A 20,961-nucleotide genomic window follows, 5' to 3' on the forward strand; every position below is an offset into this window, starting at 1 on the left:
TAAATAATACAGGGTCAAAACCAGTCTATATTAATAGCATATCTCATCAGGTTGTTTTATTTACATGTAATGTACTTCCAAAGTAGAGCTATCGTCCACTCCATTTCACTAATGTATGTACTGCTGTACTTTCTCCTTGAGCATAAAGTCGTTAGTGGAGTTGTCCTTACTTGATAACGGTTATTCATAGATAATTCAAGACCCAATCGCTGTTGTATTATCACCGAAATGACCAATCATTGCTGACCTTATTGTGCGTTTGCTTATTCCGTAAATACGCCGCCACCCTTGAAATGAAAATATGGGAAACTCGTAGAACTGGCGATTTGTAAAGGTGCCATTTGTAGATGCCAAATCCATGATGATGGAAGATTATGCAAAAACCTCCAAGAATTTGCGAAGACATTTAACTGCACGTTCTCAAGAAAGATGTTTAAACAAATTGCGTTCTGAGGATATTGAGAAGCTTCAGCAATTCTGCAAACTTCACATCTCATTCTTGACCGATATGGGTAGCAGCAGCAGCTTTGATGAACTATTTGGAGATAAGCAACAACAGCTCCCTAAAGGAAAATTTTCAAACTTTTTAGCCAGAAAGAAAAGTACAGGTGAAGTGATGATGCTCATTGACGTTTCGGTAATAATTAAGCAATACGGTAGAAAGATCTGTAGATGTGAAGATATGTAAATGCATCCATTCTCATCAAATTTAGTGCTAATAACAGGTTACTTGTTTGCGTCGACCATTTAACTTAGGTGTTTTGGTGCTTGATTTTAATTGACCAAGTTGATCTTATTAGCGATACTGATTTAGGATGTACTATTCGTAGAAAGCATGTTAGATGATCATTGCGAAAGCCCCGACCGTGAATCACCCACCAATCCGTATACGGAAGCGGCTGTAATACAACTTATACACTCACTGCAAAAGTCAAAAAGTAAGTTGAAGATTTGTGCTAGATAACCTGTGAATTACATTACTGAATGTGGATCAACATGGTTGTGCTTGTTTATTATATTATTGTTATATATATTATTTTATTATACTGTATATTAATATGAAGTAGTCCTGGACCGGCTTCATGCCTTGCATAAGTAGTTACCAGTTGTAACTATCTTAATTGTGTCTTTGTGTCTTCGAGTTGGATGACTTCTAGGTTCTGGATCTCTTGCAAACGGTTTGATGTATTACTACTATTGATAAAACTATCTAAAAGGAAGCATTGTCTTTGTATGACCATAAATAATTGTGCAATCAAATTATTATCGGTAAGAAATTTTTCAATTTGAATCGGTTTTTTCGAGTTACATGATTTTTTCATAAGTGTCATTTTTTTTGCTCATTATTGCTCATACAATTTGTCTGTGTATTGCATTGCACATCAGAATACTTGTGAACCTGTGTTTCAGTGTTAGGCGCCCTACAGGCTTCAATTTAACAAATTTATATATTTTTTGAACTCAACAGCCATATAAACATATGGCTGTTGAGTGAATAGCCATATGAATAGCCTCACTGTTTATATGGCTATTCAAACATAAAAACAGTGAGTTTGCATATATATAAATATATAAATAATGTAGTTTGCATAAGATAAGCAAACTACATGTAAGTTAGTGGAGTAGAGTTACTAGCAGCTTCATACAAAGTACGAATGAAAGCCAAAGACATAAAATGACACTGAAATATTTAAGCACATTCTTCCTTGGCGGGATCGATGCGGTTGATCATGTGATACATAAATTATACAAGTTTGCCGGATTCTTTCAATATCTAGCCAGTTTCTCATTTTTAATGAACGAAGCAATAGGTAGAAAATACTCTTGATACTTGAGTTCAGTTGAGCACTTGAGTTGATTACAGTAAAATGTTTGATGTCATTTATTGAACAGAGTAGGGAGGGAAAACTGTACCAGTTACAGTTGCTGCCTCACTATTAATCCTGCTTTGAGGTTTACACTAAATATCAGTCAATTATCTCCATTACACTTGACACATGACACACTTACACAGGACAGAGTGTTTACATATTTGTTACAAACACACACATCAAACCAAGAATGTTTATCAAGAAACACGGATTTTTTTGCAAAATTATAATTTTTAAAAAATTGGTTTAAATCATTGATTTTTTCGTGCCAACCCTCATTTAGTTTGTGGCAATAAAACTGTAAATTGGCTGTGTATGATCGCGTTGCATTTTTTCATTTGGTTTTAACTCGTACTCTTTTAAGGGTTTGCCAACTTCAATAGTGGCAAGTATTTATCAGCTAGCCTTCACCAAAGTGCATTAGCTAATAAGCTAGCATTAGCTTTTAAGAATAAGTTTTGATTGTAATTTGACAATTTAGTGTCACATTCTTGTATGTCAGGCTCTTCACTTGTAATAAACAGTTTTTGTTGAATGTAGAATTATCGCAAGAAGGAATATTCAGGAAAAGTGGAAACATTTGTCGACAGAAGGAACTAAAACAGAAACTGCTCTTATCTGATTCAGCGACGTTTGAAATAGACTCTATCCACGATTACGCTTCAGTTCTCAAATCCGTTCTCAGTGAATTGCCGGAGCCGTTGCTCCATGAGAGGTTTATCAATGCTCATCTCTTTTCCCTGAGTTAGTTTTATCAGCACACTATCTCTATTGTCTTACAGGGTCAAACCTGTTGACTTACTATGCAATTCATGTCATAATGACCTCATAATATTGTACAGTCTCTGTAATAAATAGCTTACCAGAATGAGAGCTTACTAGACAATGGTATATTTTCTTGTCTAACACTCATCGGTGAGTTATTTCTTAGTGCAGGACTTGAAGTCTGCATTTACAAAATGAGCTTTATCCTGAGGCTACCAGCTACCAGCGATGTTGTTATGATCTGAGTGTCAGAGTATAATTGGCTCTACTTTGTGTTGACTGTTTATTGTAAATGCCTTTATTAACGGACCTGTCAAGGAAATAATTCCAAGACTTTTATTGCTAATTTGAAGTGGTAGCACGAATTCAAAATACTGCCAATACATGAGATAGTTGTGTAAAGGTCATGAAGTTGTCATATTTCTTATATTGACTCTGCATTCTATGGTTAGCTTGACCATCTTAGTAAGTTTTCTGTCAGTGAACTCGCTGTACCCGATCTCACAATCACTGAGTTAGCTCATGACGCTATGTTTTTAGTTTGATTTTAGTATATAAAACCAACTACAAAGCTATGAGAAGATTCTGAGACCTCAATGCTCTGTGATGATTTTGTAAAGCTCGTTTACTTTTCTAGAAATAACAAAGCCTGAAACTAGGCTGAAGGTCGTGTCTTTGCTGATTCAAATGCTGTCTCTGACTCACTACAACATTGCCAAAAGTCTCTTTGCCTTGCTACACCAAGTCAGTCTCCTCTCAACTCAGAATCGCATGAATGCGGATAACCTTGGCTCAATCTTCGCTCCCCATGTACTCTGCTCTAAGAAGGTTTGAATATATTGCTATGCCATTTATAGCTAACTAATTTTTATCTTATTAGATACAAGCTGAATGTCCGGTGTTGCATGGGTAATAAAAAACAGCTTATAAACGGTGCCTGGTAATGTAGTTGCCATTGGCCAAGTCAACTAATTAGCCTATGACAAAATTAGCAAATTGGCTAATTTGATTAAAGTAAGCTACATAACTTAAGCTTGCTTATATTGCTAAACTTACTTTAATAAGAGCCGTATGACACATTGTCGTGATGTATATTTTAACCAATGTAATTAATATGACCACAATTATTCCATTGTATAGCAATGTAGCCATTTGGCTTAGTGGATAAAACGTCTGCCTTTAGACCTAGAGGATCCGAGCCCAAATCTAGTGCGAAGTGGATTTTTTGTACATGAAACTTTATCGCTACAACTGGACACATGAATGACAAACGAACAGGCAGATAATGACCACAACGACAATTTTTGAGATTTACATATATAAATAGATTTGTTCATACAGACAGATTTGTACACTGGTTCTAGCCTGATTAACTAGTCTGTCCAGCACTGGATTACTAAGTAAATTTTTGCATTCTTACAATTACTAACCTTTGCTGCAGGCCAAAGCTCCCGAACTACAGGCAATGGCTAGCAGTGCTCAAGCAGTCGTATCATTCATCATTAAAAATGCTACTCAAGTCTTTAAGGTGAGACACCAAGATTAAACCTCTAATGCTTGCCCTTTAATTCACGGACAAGGAATAAGTAATGTTATAAACATTCCAATTTTGTCATATGGTTTGAAGATTGTGGTACTAGGACACAACAAAGCTAGTGCTTTTACAGGCTATGGTTAATTTATAGAGTCATCACATATTACTATTGTTCTTCACAGGTAGAATGTTTATGGTCAGTTATGAAAGAGGAGAACCCTGCAATAATCACTAGGTTCTGATGCACTGAGGTTATTTCTTATAGGAGTCGTTATTCGTTTAAAGATGTAGTTGCACTCAGATTTCTATACAATTGAAAAGCATCATATTTAGCCTAATCTCCTTAATTCCATCCGATTGTTAGACTGCAACTAGAGTACGTTCTCAAGCTACACTGTAAACCTGCTCCAACTGGTTATTAGCTACACTATTTATATTTAAAAGTAGGTATAACAGCGCTCATTTTGTTTCCTCTTTTGTTAATTTTAAATGAAAAATATGTCAAATTACATTTTATTACAACAAACTAATACGAATGGTGATTAATGCTGATAATCTGGAGTATAATCCGCATATTATTTATTTATAGTTTACTATATCCATTTTATCCTGTCAATGTTACTTCCAATTTTATTTCTAAGGTTTACCAAGTCTCGTTACTCTTGTAGCCACCGGAATTGCTGGTGATGGACGCTGCCAATTATATTAGGAAGTCTAGAGCTTCTTTAAACACTTCTGCTGATTCAATTCTATCTTTTGAATCTGCACACAGCAGTGATAGCAAGTCTACCAGAAAACAGAAGGTTAGATTAGCGTTCATATTGGAATCACAGCTCAATAATAGTGAACTGTGTCAAAACTTTTACTTTCTTCTGAAACATATGTCCTCGAATGTCTTATAGCGGTGTTCAGTTTTATAAAAGATTAGATTTATGCTGAGGTTACCGAAATGGTCATGTTTAAACCTAAGTTGTTGACTCACCTGTATGTATGGTGGCGTCGTTTGAATAGCAAAATATGCGGTTTTATGATATTCGTAAGTTTCAAATATACCTCTTTTATGTAGCACAACAGTCAAATTGCACCAATATTCATGTTTTTCATTTTTGTAAAAAATGTGTCCATTTTAGTAATATGAATTCTATAACTATTTAATTAACCAACTTGAACTGAAGTATTTTTAAATGTACTTTTTTTCTCATGTTTTTATGTCTTTTGCAATGTTATACATATGATTATAGTTCTGTTTCACTGGGAAAATTTGACATTTATATTTTTTATTAATTCATTAGTTTTTTGCATTGATATTGCTTATACATATTTTATCAAACATCTCTATATGAGGTTTTACTTGACAGCATCTCCTTACTGCCTCGGCATTTTATAGCCTACTTTTCCGGAGAACAATTGAGCTATAATTTGTTGATCAGTGTTTGTACAATAGGCAAATCTTTTTTGCTGTCAATGGTTTACTACTCCACAGAAATATTCTTATGTCGCATTTTTGCCAGATTTCTTCAACTGATGAATTTGAAGACGATCCTATGGATACAATAATCACATTTGCTGACCGTGGCAAGTCGCAGAACAACACAGAGTTAGAGCTAGCCAAACTTTACAGCTATGTGCAGGCACTGCCTGACAATGAGAGACACAAGCAGATCTTCATGAAGCGAGTAGGTGGAAAGTACAGAAGCTTTTAGTGTTTGTTTATTTGATTAACTTTTGTTACGCTTAATTAATTTCCATGACACCTGAATGGACAGAAAATTCCTGTTTACGGCCTGAAGTAATTGTATATGTACAGTCAATGTCATCGCTCTTGGATAATCAAGTTTATTAAAACTTTCCTGTCGGCTCCGCACTGGCTATCATGGAGGTTTGTCTTCAGGTTGTAATCCTCGCAACTGAAAGACCTGTTAGTAAGGTCAATTTCTCCTAGTTTGATAATGTTACTTAATAATATAATGATTTCTAACTTGAGACTATATGAAGTGAACACATATATCTGTGACTAGCATTGAGCCCGGTGATGCTTGGTTTTCATTTCATTTTTAATCAAATAGCCTGTCATCCAGCGTTTAAAAAGCTGGTCCTCACGAACCAAATGAAGTTTTGAGACCAAATATTTGTAGCGACCTGCTGGAAGGCACAGAGCATATGCGTGTTAATTTTGGATGAAATTGGCCAAAGAATATGGAAACGCACAGTATTTAGGCAGACTAATAGACGGACACAATGACAAAGTGAAATTCATTAATATAGATATGTTTATATTTCTGTTTCTTGCAAATAATATACATAGATAATTATTCCATTTCATAGGTGAAGGAAGACAAATCTAGTCAATCACCGATAGAGGAGAAGCGACGAAGTCGAACGCGCTCATTTGGCCAAAGTATCAAGGTGTGCATTATATATTTGATATCTTGTCTACCTTTGTCCACTTCAGATTCATACCGAGTAGAATCTCCGGTTGAAATGTATCGTAATCTTGTCCTCTGTCTTCTGCATATTTTTGAGGAAATGTGGATTGTTTTAGCCTTTTCATAATCAAAATTCCGAATGTTGTAGCGACATTTAAGCAAGAGAAGAAGGAGATCCCAGAGTGCTACAAGGGATCCACCTAGTATCTCTTCTCCGATTATCAATAGCACTATCACTTGCACTCCACAAGTCAGTATTTTAGTTATATAGACTTGCTTCTCATCATTAGCAATCTAGCTATATAGCCTTGCTTCTCACGCATTAGCAATCTAGCTATATAGCCTTGCTTATCACATGTCAGCACTCTAGCTATATAGCCTTGCTTCACTTGGTGCAATGCATGTTTTTAACCCGCTCATTTACAAAGCTAGTAGAAAATAGCTGTACATACTAATAAGCAGGATGTATTTTTGTGATAAACCTTCTTGTTTAGCATCACTTGTTTTGTAGGTGGAGAATGTAAGGACTGATGGCATCACCATATGTTCACTGCATAACTCACCTTACGCTCTCCATAGGTCTAGCCTTAAGAACCTTCAAGGAAAAGTAGGTTATGGTAGCAATTTTTGATTATTAATAATCTGTGCGTTGTTATTATTTTTGCTTAGCTCAAGATTTGCTGTTGCAGCAATGGGATGGTTTCTGCTTCGTCCAGTAGACATAATTTCATTCCAATCAGCCCTGTGGTTGGGTCTTCAACCACTAGTTCATGAGGGAATAATCAGTTGACATTGTTAGCATACTTGTACGACCTGCATTTCATTCCTATAATACTTTTAAGTAAAGATTTCTGGAACCTGCATTTGTAGGACTCTTATTACACATCTGCTTGCTGTCCAGTTTCAGAACATGAACAGTATTTATGTTTTCATTACACTTTTCGTATCTATGTGAATATGGTATTTTGGCATATAAACAGGAAATTCATTTGTTCAGTTACAGAAAATTTAGCCTCTTATACGACAACATTGAGTTTATTGCTTTTAAATATGGCAGATGTCTTTTATTTGTTTTAGTATGAGCATCCACGTTGTAATCTTGACTCGTGCATGTAATGGTGTCTGTATATCTGCAGAATGCATGTAATGGTGTCTGTATATCTGCAGGATGCATGTAATGGTGTCTGTATATCTGCAGAATGCATGTAATGGTGTCTGTATATCTGCAGAATGCATGTAATGGTGTCTGTATATCTGCAGAATGCATGTAATGGTGTCTGTATATCTGCAAAATGTATGTAATGGTGTCTGTATATCTGCAGGATGCATGTAATGGTGTCTGTATATCTGCAGGATGCATGTAATGGTGTCTGTATATCTGCAGGATGCATGTTTTGGTGTCTGTATATCTGCAGGATGCATGTTTTGGTGTCTGTATATCTGCAGAATGCATGTAATGGTGTCTGTATATCTGCCGGGTGCATGTAATGGTGTCCGTATATCTACAGGATGCATGTAATGGTGTCTGTATATCTGCAGGATGCATGTAATGGTGTCTGTATATCTGCAGGATGCATGTAATGGTGTCTGTATATCTGCAGGATGCATGTAATGGTGTCTGTATATCTGCAGGATGTATGTAATGGTGTCTGTATATCTACAGGATGCATGTAATGGTGTCCGTATATCTGCAGGATGCATGTAATGGTGTCTGTATATCTGCAGAATGCATGTAATGGTGTCTGTATATCTGCAGGATGCATGTAATGGTGTCTGTATATCTGCAGGATGCATGTAATGGTGTCTATGTATCTGCAGGATATATGTAATGGTGTCCGTATATCTGCAGGACGTATGTAATGGTGTCTGTTTATCTGCAGGATGCATGTTATGGTGTCTATATATCTGCAGGATGTATGTAATAGTGTCTGTATATCTGCAGGATGCATGTAATGGTGTCTGTATATCTGCAGGATGCATGTAATGGTGTCTATATATCTGCAGGATGCATGCAATGGTGTCTATATATCTGCAGGATGTATGTAATGGTGTCTGTATATCTGCAGGATGTATGTAATGGTGTCTATATATCTGCAGGATGAAAATGCAGAGGTAATTGTCAATACAGTCGCTGTCAAGAGACTTAATCAGGGGTTAGATGAACAAGACTCTCCTGCACACACGGCTTCTCCTGTGTACACTGCTTCTCCTGCTAGTCCTCTGGAGGGTTCTGGAGATCTAGATCCAATTGCACCAGTTATTCGTAAGCCTCTACTGCCCAGTAACCTTGTGCGTGGTGAGGAGAAACATCGTCTTATGAAGAAGACAAAAGTGAGTTTTACGAAAATCTTGGCTTGTTGATATAATTTTCAATATATTTCAAGGCAAACCTAACAGTCACCAGCCCAATGTATTAAAGCTGCGTTTTATGTTTTTCACAGCCAGCTGGACATTAGCTGGTGAAAAAGATGTCAAAAATGAAAAGTAGAATTGACGCATCAAACATAGAAGTGTTGTTTGATTGCTCGAATCTTGTTTTTGTTTTATATATCATACAAATATTTCATCATTGATAAATAGGCCTTAGCTATATTAAGATGATCCCATGTTGATGGTGCAAGTTCTAATTATTTGATTATTTTTTATTATTTTAATCAACTTGCATGGCAATATCATTTATATCTACTTTATGGTTTTGGATAACGCGCTGTTACTCTATTGACAGCAAGCGACTCAGTTGGTCAAGTACCAACGACTGTCTAGTGCAAGGGTAAGCTCAGCCCTTTGTAGCTGTAACCTAGTACATGTACAGACATGATTACTGTACTCTATTATAGCCCTCTTGCTTCCTTTATAATTTGTCCTACACTCTCGTTCCCTGCACAGTGTGTTTGTTTCTGTCTTTCCTGCCTTGCATTTTATTCTTTGGCTAACATCATGCAGCTGGATCGAGCTTGCTTAGTACGCATGTATTTTTTCTGTAGGATTACCAAGCAACTCCTCCAAGGCCCATTAAGAAGATCAGTCTAGTGGACTCCAACCTCATGTTTTAGACTTGTCTTCTCCAACAACCAACCACAATTTTTAAACTGTATTTTACCAAGAGTTAGAGTAACCTTGCTATCTTACTCTAGTATGAATATACTTGCCCTAGTGTCAAATTGTTAGTGCGGTATATCACGTTAGTAGAGATAGACATGTCACAGACACAACTTTTACTAGAGGTATAATATTGCATTTGTTTAACTGAAGATACAGATATGTATAAAATGCAACAATACCTACCTGTGATAAACATACATAGTAATAAAATAAAAGTTCTGTTATATTGAAAGCAGTGCTGATCCATTCACATACATATCATAAATGGACAGTGTGTTTCGCCGAGTAATCTCCTCAACGATAAAATACTCTATGTGCCTCCTTTTTAACCTTCTTGTCCAAAGTCGGCTGTGAACTTCTGCAACTTGGTTAAGTCTTCATGATTAACTGTCGGTTTCACACTAGCAAGTGACCTCTTGATGTCAGCCTGCAAAGCATGAATATTAATCACTGCGTTAGAATAAGCCATTTAATCTGCACGCCGGACTAAGAATAATACTACGCAACATGTGTTAGTTTGCTCTAAAACAAAAAACAGTAGAACCCAAATCTTTTATGTGATCTGAAACAAGTTAAATTTCCAAATCTATTCTTTTACCTGGTTTTCGGTCAAGCAAGTTTATAGTCATCGAAATCAAGCATTAAACATGAGCTAACATTTTGTTACAACAAAGCTGGAGGAAATTGTCACCCCACTGAAAATCACCCCATTGCTTTATAACACTCAATTTTAACATAATCTTATGGTAACTATGTAACTAGTAACAACCTAAAGACTGAGGATAGCTATTAAACCACAGCAAGTCGCAAGTTGAAAGTAAATTAGGCAACCAGTTACCGTTTATCTCTACATCATGTGTGATTTACGCTGTCTTCCCTGTATGAAAGGAATTTTTAACAGACATGCTATTGAGCACACTAATCAATACTAGTATAGACTGCTGAAAAGGTCATGTCCGCCAAGAATGGACTATCTTTATGTGATGAATTGGTAACAATAAAAAAGGATAAGTAATTCAACAATTGGTACAAGCATTTATGAGATTAAAAATACATGTTACAATTTATTGTTGCTTGAACGTATTGTGCAATTGAGTGGTGTTGCTGTTTAGTTCGACAACTTTGGTTGAAACCTAGTAAAGCTTAACTCAAGGAGTGAATTTTTGTGTGTAAAGCCATGATATTCTATATATTTGTGTAAAACCATGATATCCCATATATTTGTATAAAACCATGATATCCCATATATTTGTAAAAACCATGATATCCCATATATTTGTGTAAAACCATGATATCCCATACAATTGTGTGAGAATGAAACTTGCAAAAGAAAAATTGAACCGGGAACTGCAGAGAATTAAAGACACAAAAATGCAAACTTTCAGGTCGCTTTAAAACTGTTTAAGGCAGCCCTAACTGGGATAGTTTCATAGTAATTCTAAGCGTGTCATCATGCCACTCTCAAATATACCACCCGTTCCTAACAAAATGTTACCAACCTACCATAGATACGAGCGGTTCTTTGAGCTTACTTCCTTCCACTTCAGTCCAATTCATCTCCATGGCCCCAGCGGCATTAGGAGGACATGGCTCCATCAGGTCATCCACTCGCACATCCGGGTCTTCTCTTGATTGCCCGGACACTCTCCTACATGTTCAACGTATGACAGAATGTCACCTACTTGTCGTTTAAATGAATATGCTTAACCTATGAGCACACCTGAGACTGTGTGTACATGAACTTAACCTGACTTTATAATCTAATATTCGCAGATGAAAACTCTTCATAAAATCCTCCTAAATATAGCTTTATATATGAATAAGTGAAGCTACATGTATGTCTGTCAGTGCTTCTCAATTATTTTTTATGACTCCCAAAAAAACAAAGCATCTCACAACCACCTCCCCACAGTAAGTATAAATAGTACCATTTGTCTGTAAAATTGTTGTAAGTACACCTTTGCAAAACACTATATCCTTATTAACTTTAAAGATAAAAAATAAATATGTACCAACTTATTACAAAGATTAACTTTATTAACTGTAACAAAAAAGATTTAACACTTCATACTTCTGCGCTGAGTGCTGCGCCCAGGCTCAGTGTGAACCCATTCAGTGCAGAGCGAGTACTCCCTGCGCACACTTTGACGATGAGTGCCCATTAACTCCCAAGGTAGTAAAAGTATAATTGCATTTTATTTCTTGGACAGCACAAAATAAAAAGGCATGTTGTCTGAGGTCAAACAAGCGCACCCTCCTTGATGGAGCCTCGCGTCCCTCTACTTGAGAAGCGCTGAGCTATGTTTACACTAAGCAACCTGGTGAGGATTTGTTAGTTAAAAAATACTGAATCGCAAACATAATTTTTACTGACTGCATTAGCTATAATTACCCAGCATCTGTACTGTTTTCTTTAGAGATCAACTTGACAACTGTAGATAACATCTGATTTTAGCGAGTGCCTATCAGTGCTATCATAAGAATGTTGTCGATTGCATGAATTTTGGTTCACTAATAATTAATTCTCAATAAGAAATGTTTATGCCAAGGATTGGATTATTTATCACTATCGGCTATTCGATTGTGAATGCTATTTGCCAATAAAAGCAAAAAGAATCGCGCATTACAGATGTAAGTTTGTATACCCAATGTAGTCAAACTTCTACATACGAGATCTACTTCAGATATTTAAACCATCACACTTTAATTCATCTAATTCATTCTACAGCTCAAAAACCTACAATTACTCCTAAAAAATATACTGTGGGTAACTAATCATAGCATTAAAACATGAAAAAATAAAATGTATGAAAAAAATAAAGCGATGATGAACAAAAGCAAGCTCCTATTGTCAGTGCGTCTTAGATATATGAAGACAGACATGTAGACTTGGCAATAGGTACATGTAGGCTTAGAAGTAGAGATGAAGATTGAGTTACTTGAAGTAATTCACTCTATTTTAAGCTAAGTAATTCTTAAACTAACTTACATAATTTTATAACTGTAATTTTTTTCAGTTCTCCTTATAAATTTCATCAGTGTAAACTGGCGATACAATATGTTCAGATGTAAGAGTGGTAACAGAGATATGCGGTGTAACATACACTAACTTAATCTAGTCGAAGCTTAAACTAACATATTTGTTATTAATTCACTTTTCAAAGTTTTCTTCCAAATTACCAACAGTCTCTTCGCTACGAGAAGCTTCAAACGTCATGTCTAAAAGTACATCGGGTTTAGAGTCAGTTAGTTGCAAGAATTTTACTTTGTATGCAAGAAAATATGTGTTAAGGTATACTCATGTGCATGATAGTTTTCTCAGCAAATTTATCTATGCAAATTCAAACTTGAGACCAACTAGTAAAAGGAGTTAGCTTCCAGCAGTAAAATATAACTATTTGCAAATATGTGTGTCCAAATGCTAATTTTACTAGGAACCTTTTTAGCGAGATGTTCCATCACATTGAGAGGTTCATAAACATACCGAAAATGCGTAGCAGTCTGCACCTTCCTGACAGGTTGCATCATAGCATCCCGAACAAGAATGTTAATATCTGCGCCAGAGAAGCCTTCTGTCAACCTGCCAAGTTCTTGAAAGTTGCTCGCGGTCAGCTCATTTGCAGTGTCACCAATTGCCAACTTGAACATATCAGCCCGTGCTGGAGCCTCTGGCAGTGGAATATATATTCGTTTCTCAAATCTGTAACAAATAACTATGATTCGCTTGCTAGAAAGAAATATAACATAGATGACTGAGTAGGCAAAATACTCTTACTAACACAAACGTATAAATATGAACCTGTAAAATTGCAGGTACCTCAACATAGACATCAACATAGGATGTAGCTAGGGCGGGTATGTAGCTAGCTAAATAAAATTACCAACATCCTCATTGGCAATTGTGTAGAGCAGTTATGCACTTTTTATCTGACTGTGATGCCTTTTGGGCAGACCAAACAATAAAATTAATAACATACCTTCTTCTAATAGCGGAATCGAGGACCCATGGTATGTTAGTCGCTCCCAACACCAATATGCCGTCTGTATCGTTGCCAACTCCTATATGAGACACAAACTGACTGAAAAACAGCCTAATAACACACTACTGGTTACAGACCAGAAGTAGGTATGGTAGACTAATGCTGTCATTCTCAATTTACGACATTCATGAAAAATTGAAGTTAGGGAAGTTGAGCATGTTTTAGCAAACCCAAAACCGACAAGCCGATATCTTCATGAATTGCCACACAGGAAAACCTGATAAAATAAACAGACATTTGTCCGTCGTTCATTTGGTGAAAACAATTTTTGTTGTGACCGATGCCAAGCAATATACATATAGCCTATGTAAGCATTTTTAGCTATATGTACAGCTGCATATAGCTTGAAATGCAGTTAAATGTGTATAGAATATAGTCACAGGTGTATGCCCTTAATGGCTCCATTTAAGCTGGCACTGAAACTTCATCGTGTGTTGTATTTCATTTTTGACTAGGATCAAAATAACCCAACAAATTATTAGAAATCAGCTGTATTTCTAAAACTAAACAGATCTCAAGTTCTAAGTGATGAAAACCAAATTTTCATCGCAAAAGATACTTGAGAAATTATGCATAAACTGGCAAAGACAGGTTTTAGTGGCAATTTAAATGGGGCAATCATGGACACCTGTGACTACATTTTTGTCTATTGTAAGTAGTTCCAGTAGCCTAGTAATGGGCATAGTACTCTGGTAGACTAGTAGTAGGTATAGTAGTAGGTATACTAGTAGGTATAGCAGTAGGTATAGTAGTAGGTATAGTAGTAGGTATAGTAGTAGGTATAGTAGTAGGTATAGCAGTAGGTATAGTAGTAGGTATGGCAGTAGGTTAGTAGTAGGTATAGCAGTAAGTAGTAGTAGTATAGTATAGTAGTGGATAAGTGTATAGTAGTAGGTATAGCAGTAGGTATAGTAGTAGGTATGGCAGTAGGTATAGTAGTAGGTATAGTAGTAGGTATAGTAGTAGGTATAGCAGTAGGTATAGTAGTAGGTATGGCAGTAGGTTAGTAGTAGGTATAGCAGTAAGTAGTAGTAGTATAGTATAGTAGTGGATAGGTGTATAGTAGTAGGTATAGCAGTAGGTATAGTAGTAGGTATGGCAGTAGGTATAGTAGTAGGTATAGTAGTAGGTAGTAGTAGTATAGTATAGTAGTGGATAGGCGTATAGTAGTAGATCTAGTACCCTAACAGACTAGTACTAAGTATGTATCCTTGTGAACTAGGTAGGTTCACAAGGATACAGACTAGTAGCTGAACTAGGTAGGTGAAGTATGTCAGGAACCAAGTAGACTAGTCAGTAATAAGCCTAAGATCCTTTGCAACCGGCAAACTAACTAACTAACCAGAAATCAATTAAACATTATTGATGCCTACAATAAACAAGGAGCTGTCAAAAGAAGTATCACATCTAACGCTTCACGTAGCAATTCAATTTAAGTGACAAAACCACAACAACCAAATTAAGTAGCACAAGAAGAATATCTTAGCTTATCCATAAAGTTAAGCAATTAATCTAAACATGCCCAAAGTTACAAAACGAATCACCGATATTGCTGAATGCAAGAAAATTTAATTTGCTATAACTACTATGAAAAATAGGTAATAATTACTGATAATAATAACATTACACTAATAAAACTAAACTCAATGTAGTATCACAAATGTTACAAGCAAAAATATGTCTCGTGTGCTATTTAAATATTTCAATCCGGTGTAAGAGACATAGAAAACATCTTGAAGACGCTGACACTTTTTATTCATCATTACATAAGCAATAAGTTGCATATACTTTGAGATTTAGTGACATATTTATGATTAGGACAGGGTGTTTTTAAAGAATTATTAGTGCGGTAAAAACATTATTTTATTCAAGAATGAAAGATGACAAGTAGCTGAGCAACAAATCAATCGGAAATTTCCTTGAAACTAATCACTTGCCTTAACGCAAATGTACCAATGGTTATTGCGAAAGTCTATAAATCTTTAGCTGTCATGACCAATAACTCGGCTACACTAGACATTTATAGTTTATACAATTGGACTATGAGTAACAGAACTGACTATAGATTCAGCTTAATAATGGAAAACTGTAACTCAGTTTAAATGGCATAAACATGCTCCAGGATAGTTAAACGGGCCATTTGTATAAGATTGTTCAAACCTAAAATGAAGTCTTTAAAGGTTAGCATCGACCATCTAAGCTTCAAAACGGTCGACTGCACCGTGACAATGTTTTAAGAAAAACAGCCATATGCTGTTGAATGTACTTCTTTGGTGTCATCGCGAGCACCAAAGAAGCTACATTAAACCTTGAGAGTAAACTAAGGATAATTCAACCAATAATAAATCATTGGTAATTTCTAAAGAGTGAGTCAAATATGTAGGGAGTATTAACTAACCAATTTTAGTACTTTCTGATTAAAATGGGTAGCCTGATCTGCTTACTTGTTGAGGCCAGTAACACAGTAAAATCAGTTCAATAGATAAAGGATTTGCCTTGCAATAAATGGTAAAAAACGGTCTTGTTGTTGTCACATTGGCTTTCTTTAGCAGAAAGTTATAATTTTCAGTCCAATGAACTGTAAAAGATTATCTTAATAGAAGGAATTTTTGACAGCACTCACACATACCTTGCATCTGCACCAAAAACTCTGTTTTGATACGCTTCGAAGCCTCGGAGTCATTGTCTCCTCTTGCACTACACAATGAATCTACCTCATCTATGAATATAATCGATGGCTTATATTCCCTGGCCATGGCGAACAGGTTCTTCACCAACCTAAAACATATGATCTCATTAAGTTGGTGGCATGAACCTAACTCCTCAAAATGACTGTGATCTTCAGTACTTGATAGATTTCTATGAGTCAATATAGTGCCTACTTCTCGCTTTCTCCGAGCCACTTCGATGTGAGATCTGCTGAAGAGACACTGAAGAATGTGGAATTATTTGCTTCTGTAGCAACAGCCTTTGCCAGGTATGACTTTCCTGTTCCAGGAGGCTACAAAATTCACTAATAAGTTTGATCACTCCGATGCAGAAGGCTAGATGAATGTATCCAAATGAGAATGAAGCTATTCCAAGCCATAATGAATATCCAGTATAATATATAGTTCTAGGAACCACTGAATAAGCTGGCAAACTCATCATAATATATATAAATGAAATTTTAATAAAAGCATTAAAGAGGCTAATTCAAACATTAATTAGAGAGCAATAACAATGTGTCATTTTGCTATCAATTGTCACATCGAAAAACAGTAGAAGCTCCTATAAATTAAACCTTCTATAGGTAAACCTATAAACCTAGGTGAACCTCCAAATTTATGTAAGGTTTTTGCTTCATACTACGTGAAAATTCCATTACATGTATAACATGAAGTGGCAAGTCGGACGAGTTCTCAAATTCGATTTTAATGTTAATCTATTTTGTCGCACTTGTAAAATAAAAAACGGTGGGCATCTAGCGTTAAATCTACTATATTTATACAACTATCGTGACATTCTAGTTCGTCGTAACAGATCGTCAGATGTGTCAACAGAACAGAGAATAGGGTAGCTGTGCAATTGTTCATAAATGCAAAGGTGATCGATTGGCGCAGGTGTTCCAGCGTCGATCTACCAATGGCGAGTTGGTAGTATCGTCAAAAGTTCTCTTTTATCACAGCCATAACCCCCGGGTACAGATAGACAGCGAACAGGTAATACCGCTTTTTATAGTAAAAATTTTTTTTTTTTTTTTACTTTGTTGTAGACATAAAAAACATTTGTTATTAGTTTTACTTGGCAGATTAGATTTTGCTGCTTAAAAAATTAAGCAAATCGTTGTAAATGAACGTCAAAAAATGTGCAGTCCCTACCAACTTGTTGTAAATTTACTACAATCATCATCTATAAAACCAGTGAGATCGATCATAAAAAGGAGAAAAGTTGTTGATGCAAACCAATAAATCGGCAGTTACGGTACAGCCCACAAATTAAGAGAGTTTACTCCTTTTTTCATGGCCAAAGGGGTGAGTTTGGAAAAATCTTGGAACGGATTAGGCAATTTACAAGTATTTTACTGTTTTTATACGTAATGAAAAATCCCTATAACGTAAAAGTTCCAGGAACAGATTATTTACGTTGTACGAGCACCTACTGTACTTGAATAAACTCAAAACATTTTGACGGTAGGAATGAAAGTAAAATATGCATCTAATTTACCCCGAAAAGAAGAATTCCTTTCCAGGGTTTCCTGTTTCCTTGGAATAAGTGTGGGAACTTGATGGGTAGAATGACAGCTTCTTTGAGGGCCTCCTTGGCAGCATTCAGACCAGCTACATCATCCCACTTAACATTTGGCTTCTCCATCACCAGAGCACCTGCATTATAAACCCGTGCTTGTATGTAGCTTAACCGATGTAAAACTATATATCTGAAATCTCAATATTGACAGGTTAATAATAAAAAAAGATTTAGCTTTCGTCTCACAGTAAAAAAAGCCTGATCAAAAGTTTAAAAAAGTAGGTGAAATTAATGATATTAATAAATAATAATAATTATTTAGAATTAATTAACTAAATACAACTGAGGCAACAAACAGGATCAGATTATGTACCAGAAAGCTGATCTTTCATCTTCTTAGTCTCAGTGCCTGCCTCATTGTCATCATCATCATCACCTCCTCTACAAGAGTATTATAAAATATACATATAGTGACAATTACAAATATGGTAGTTGATACAATCTAAATGGGTATATAAAACGATTAAATAATACCATATTAGCGAATTCAGGTGATAAACTGGCAGTTGCTATGAAGGACAGAGGCTGAGGTAGTTGCTATGAAGGATAGAAGCTGAGGTAGTGGCTATAAAGGACAGAGGTTGACAAATAGCAGCGAGAAATAAACCAAATATCAGAGCATACTAAAAAACTCGACAAAAGACGAGTAATGCAAAAGAGCAGAGTAAGAATGCATCATGTTAACATGAAGAATTTGAGAAACATGATTAGCGAAGGAAACGCTGTAAAAAAAGTTAAATGTAGTGCAAACCGGACAGAAAACATACTTTTTGCTGGCAGTTCCTCCAGCTGATGGGTCTTTCATAGGTTTCTTCTTATCACTTGCAAGATATGTTTTCAATTTTTCTGCTCGATCCAAATAAGAGACACACTTTGTACGTATAGATTCTTTTGCACGGTCGCTGTGAGCCTCATCTGCAATGTAAGGAAAAGCTGTTACAGATTTTTTTTAGCAAAAATGTTAAGCTTGTTTATAAAAAATAAACTGTGGTTTGCTCATACTGAACTTGAAATAGAAACCAAAATCTTTATTGATACAGAACTTACATTTCATAGCATGCAAAAAATATTCCACGCCATGTTCATAGTAATGCAGAGCTTGCTGGTAATTTTTATTCTTATCTTCTTCAGTTGCTTTTGTGACCAGATCTATTGCCTTCTACAATAAATACGATAATTTGTTACAATATAATTTATCTAGACATTTGGTTAGCATTCTTGAACAGAATGATGAGAAATAATTTCATCAAATTAAAATACCTCTGCTCTCGTTTCATTGATATGACAGCTTTTATGATAATGTAGAAATAGTTAGAGTGTTTTCTAGTGCAATCATGTAAAGTATGAGACTTCATGTTATGTTAAATGCAGCAGATGCATGTTAATAACACACTACGGTTTGAATTTTCATTGAAAGCCTTGATCTAAAAATGGCAGTTTAGGAATGTTGGGTGAGTGACTGAAATATTGAGGGTTTGTTGCTTTTTAATGAACAAACTACACTTACTTGTCATTTGTAGATGACACTCCAGTGTGTATGACAAACCATTTTTACAGTGCATATAACTTCCATGATTAGACAGTGAATGAAGAGGGCCTAGTATTATATTTGTGCATGGCCTACTTTGATCAAAATATAAAATAGGACAAACATGGACAATCGACCTACATTTGTTAATTTAACTGCTAAAAGTAAAATATTCTAAAATATGTAAGCACAACTTACTGACTCCACAATTATTTATCAACAACTTCAATCAATGATAACAAATCAAACCTTTCATGCCACTACTAAGCATACATTTTAATGTCATGTTGTTGTGCAGATACTTGACATTATTTCAATATGAAGAAATCTTTTTGTGGTATTATCATGATATTATTGACAAACACCCGAATGCTTTTTTATTTCAATTTCAACTGTCCTACTACAAGGGTTGAGCTTCCTGATTAAGCTTGCGCTCAATCAGTTTCCCATAAACAAAAAACTAACAAGCAATTACAAATTGAGATTCAAACATATGAGTTATCTTTGTAAGGCCTACTCCTGCTCAACATGCTCTGGGACCCTTGCAACTTGAACACAACTGATATTTACACCGTGTTTTATTATTTCGACTACTTAACCAACAATCAAAATGGTTTGACGACCAAACTCTAAAAATAAAAGACTTAGGGTTAATACTAGATGACTGGACTGGCATGTAAGTGGCCATTAACAAATGTAAAAAACACGCGAAAAGCTAAAACTCGATATTGAACTTATCTCTTCTCTGGTTAGATGACCATCACTCTATTACAACAAATTGTTTTAACAAATAGCCTACTCACTTGTAACAAACAAATATCCGAATGAATATGAATCAATTGAAATTAATGTAATAATAATATAACATAACACAAAGAACTTTAAGAAATGGTAGTCACATACAAGTAGTAACCTATATATATTGGTAGTAAATATAAGGATCGCACGAATTAAGGCTTACTTGTAACGAACTCCCATGAGACATGATAGATTAAGTTCTGCTTTTAAGTTTTAAGGAATACAATTAATTTGACGAAAATTTATGAAATTTTCCAGGACAAATTTCGTTTCCTTAATGCGATCACAGCAAAACAGCAAACGGGTGAAATAATACGGCCAGCTACGATGTCTTGCAACAATTTGTCGATTGTCTAGTTTGTATACTTGTATAGTACAGTACTATCCCAGTAGGTCGAGACAAAAAGTCATAGGCCGATTTTGTGATGACCGAAAGTAACGTAACGGATCTCTTTAAACAAACTTGAATGAGTGTAAAACGATGCCGATATCTTCAAAATAAGATGTCATTGTTTAGTATTAGTAATACATGTACGTACATGTATTACCGGTAGATCGATGAAGACTCCGACAAACGTCATTTGGCTTAACATTAAAATTTAGGCTATAG

The 20,961-nt window shown here is 35.5% G+C and overlaps 2 protein-coding genes across 3 annotated transcripts; one reads left to right on the plus strand and one right to left on the minus strand.

Annotated features, from left to right (window-relative positions):
• Nucleotides 1-301: 301 nt before the first annotated feature.
• Nucleotides 302-9,718, plus strand: LOC137385345 (rho GTPase-activating protein 19-like). 2 transcript variants are annotated; one of them, XM_068071794.1, is made up of 13 exons: nt 302-608; nt 831-938; nt 2,412-2,615; nt 3,274-3,464; nt 4,078-4,164; nt 4,839-4,973; nt 5,682-5,846; nt 6,496-6,576; nt 6,745-6,846; nt 7,108-7,203; nt 8,694-8,927; nt 9,322-9,366; nt 9,581-9,697. In XM_068071794.1, the coding sequence occupies exons 1-13, from the start codon at nt 359-361 to the stop codon at nt 9,647-9,649; spliced, it is 1,767 nt and encodes a 588-aa protein (XP_067927895.1). In that variant the 5' UTR covers nt 302-358; the 3' UTR covers nt 9,650-9,697. The 2 variants fall into 2 exon arrangements, with proteins under 2 accessions (XP_067927895.1, XP_067927896.1); XM_068071795.1 differs by lacking the exon at nt 9,322-9,366 and having other exon boundaries at nt 9,581-9,718.
• LOC137385346 (vacuolar protein sorting-associated protein 4A-like) lies at nt 9,673-20,649 on the minus strand. Its single transcript, XM_068071796.1, has 11 exons — nt 20,515-20,649; nt 19,073-19,184; nt 18,793-18,940; nt 18,339-18,406; nt 17,945-18,102; nt 16,621-16,739; nt 16,368-16,516; nt 13,676-13,757; nt 13,183-13,398; nt 11,202-11,346; nt 9,673-10,125 (listed from the first exon to the last, which is right to left on the minus strand). The coding sequence occupies exons 1-11, from the start codon at nt 20,536-20,538 to the stop codon at nt 10,024-10,026; spliced, it is 1,323 nt and encodes a 440-aa protein (XP_067927897.1). The 5' UTR covers nt 20,539-20,649; the 3' UTR covers nt 9,673-10,023.
• Between the last annotated feature and the right edge of the window lie 312 nt (nt 20,650-20,961).

Source organism: Watersipora subatra, chromosome 1 (assembly GCF_963576615.1).
Source record: "Watersipora subatra chromosome 1, tzWatSuba1.1, whole genome shotgun sequence".
In the NCBI taxonomy this organism is placed as follows: domain Eukaryota; kingdom Metazoa; phylum Bryozoa; class Gymnolaemata; order Cheilostomatida; family Watersiporidae; genus Watersipora; species Watersipora subatra.

Excerpts from the sequence above, each read along its gene's own strand:
- LOC137385345 (XM_068071794.1), top strand. The coding sequence starts at position 359 with ATGATGATGGAAGATTATGCAAAAACCTCCAAGAATTTGCGAAGACAT. Across the intron at positions 609-830 it reads AGCCAGAAAGAAAAGTACAG|AAAGCATGTTAGATGATCAT; the intron begins GTGAAGTGATGA and ends TACTATTCGTAG. Across the intron at positions 3,465-4,077 it reads ATGTACTCTGCTCTAAGAAG|GCCAAAGCTCCCGAACTACA; the intron begins GTTTGAATATAT and ends CCTTTGCTGCAG.
- LOC137385346 (XM_068071796.1), bottom strand. The coding sequence starts at position 20,538 with ATGTCTCATGGGAGTTCGTTACAA. Across the intron at positions 16,740-17,944 it reads AAGGAATTCTTCTTTTCGGG|CCTCCTGGAACAGGAAAGTC; the intron begins GTAAATTAGATG and ends TGAATTTTGTAG. Across the intron at positions 13,758-16,367 it reads GTTTTTGGTGCAGATGCAAG|GAGTTGGCAACGATACAGAC; the intron begins GTATGTGTGAGT and ends TGTCTCATATAG.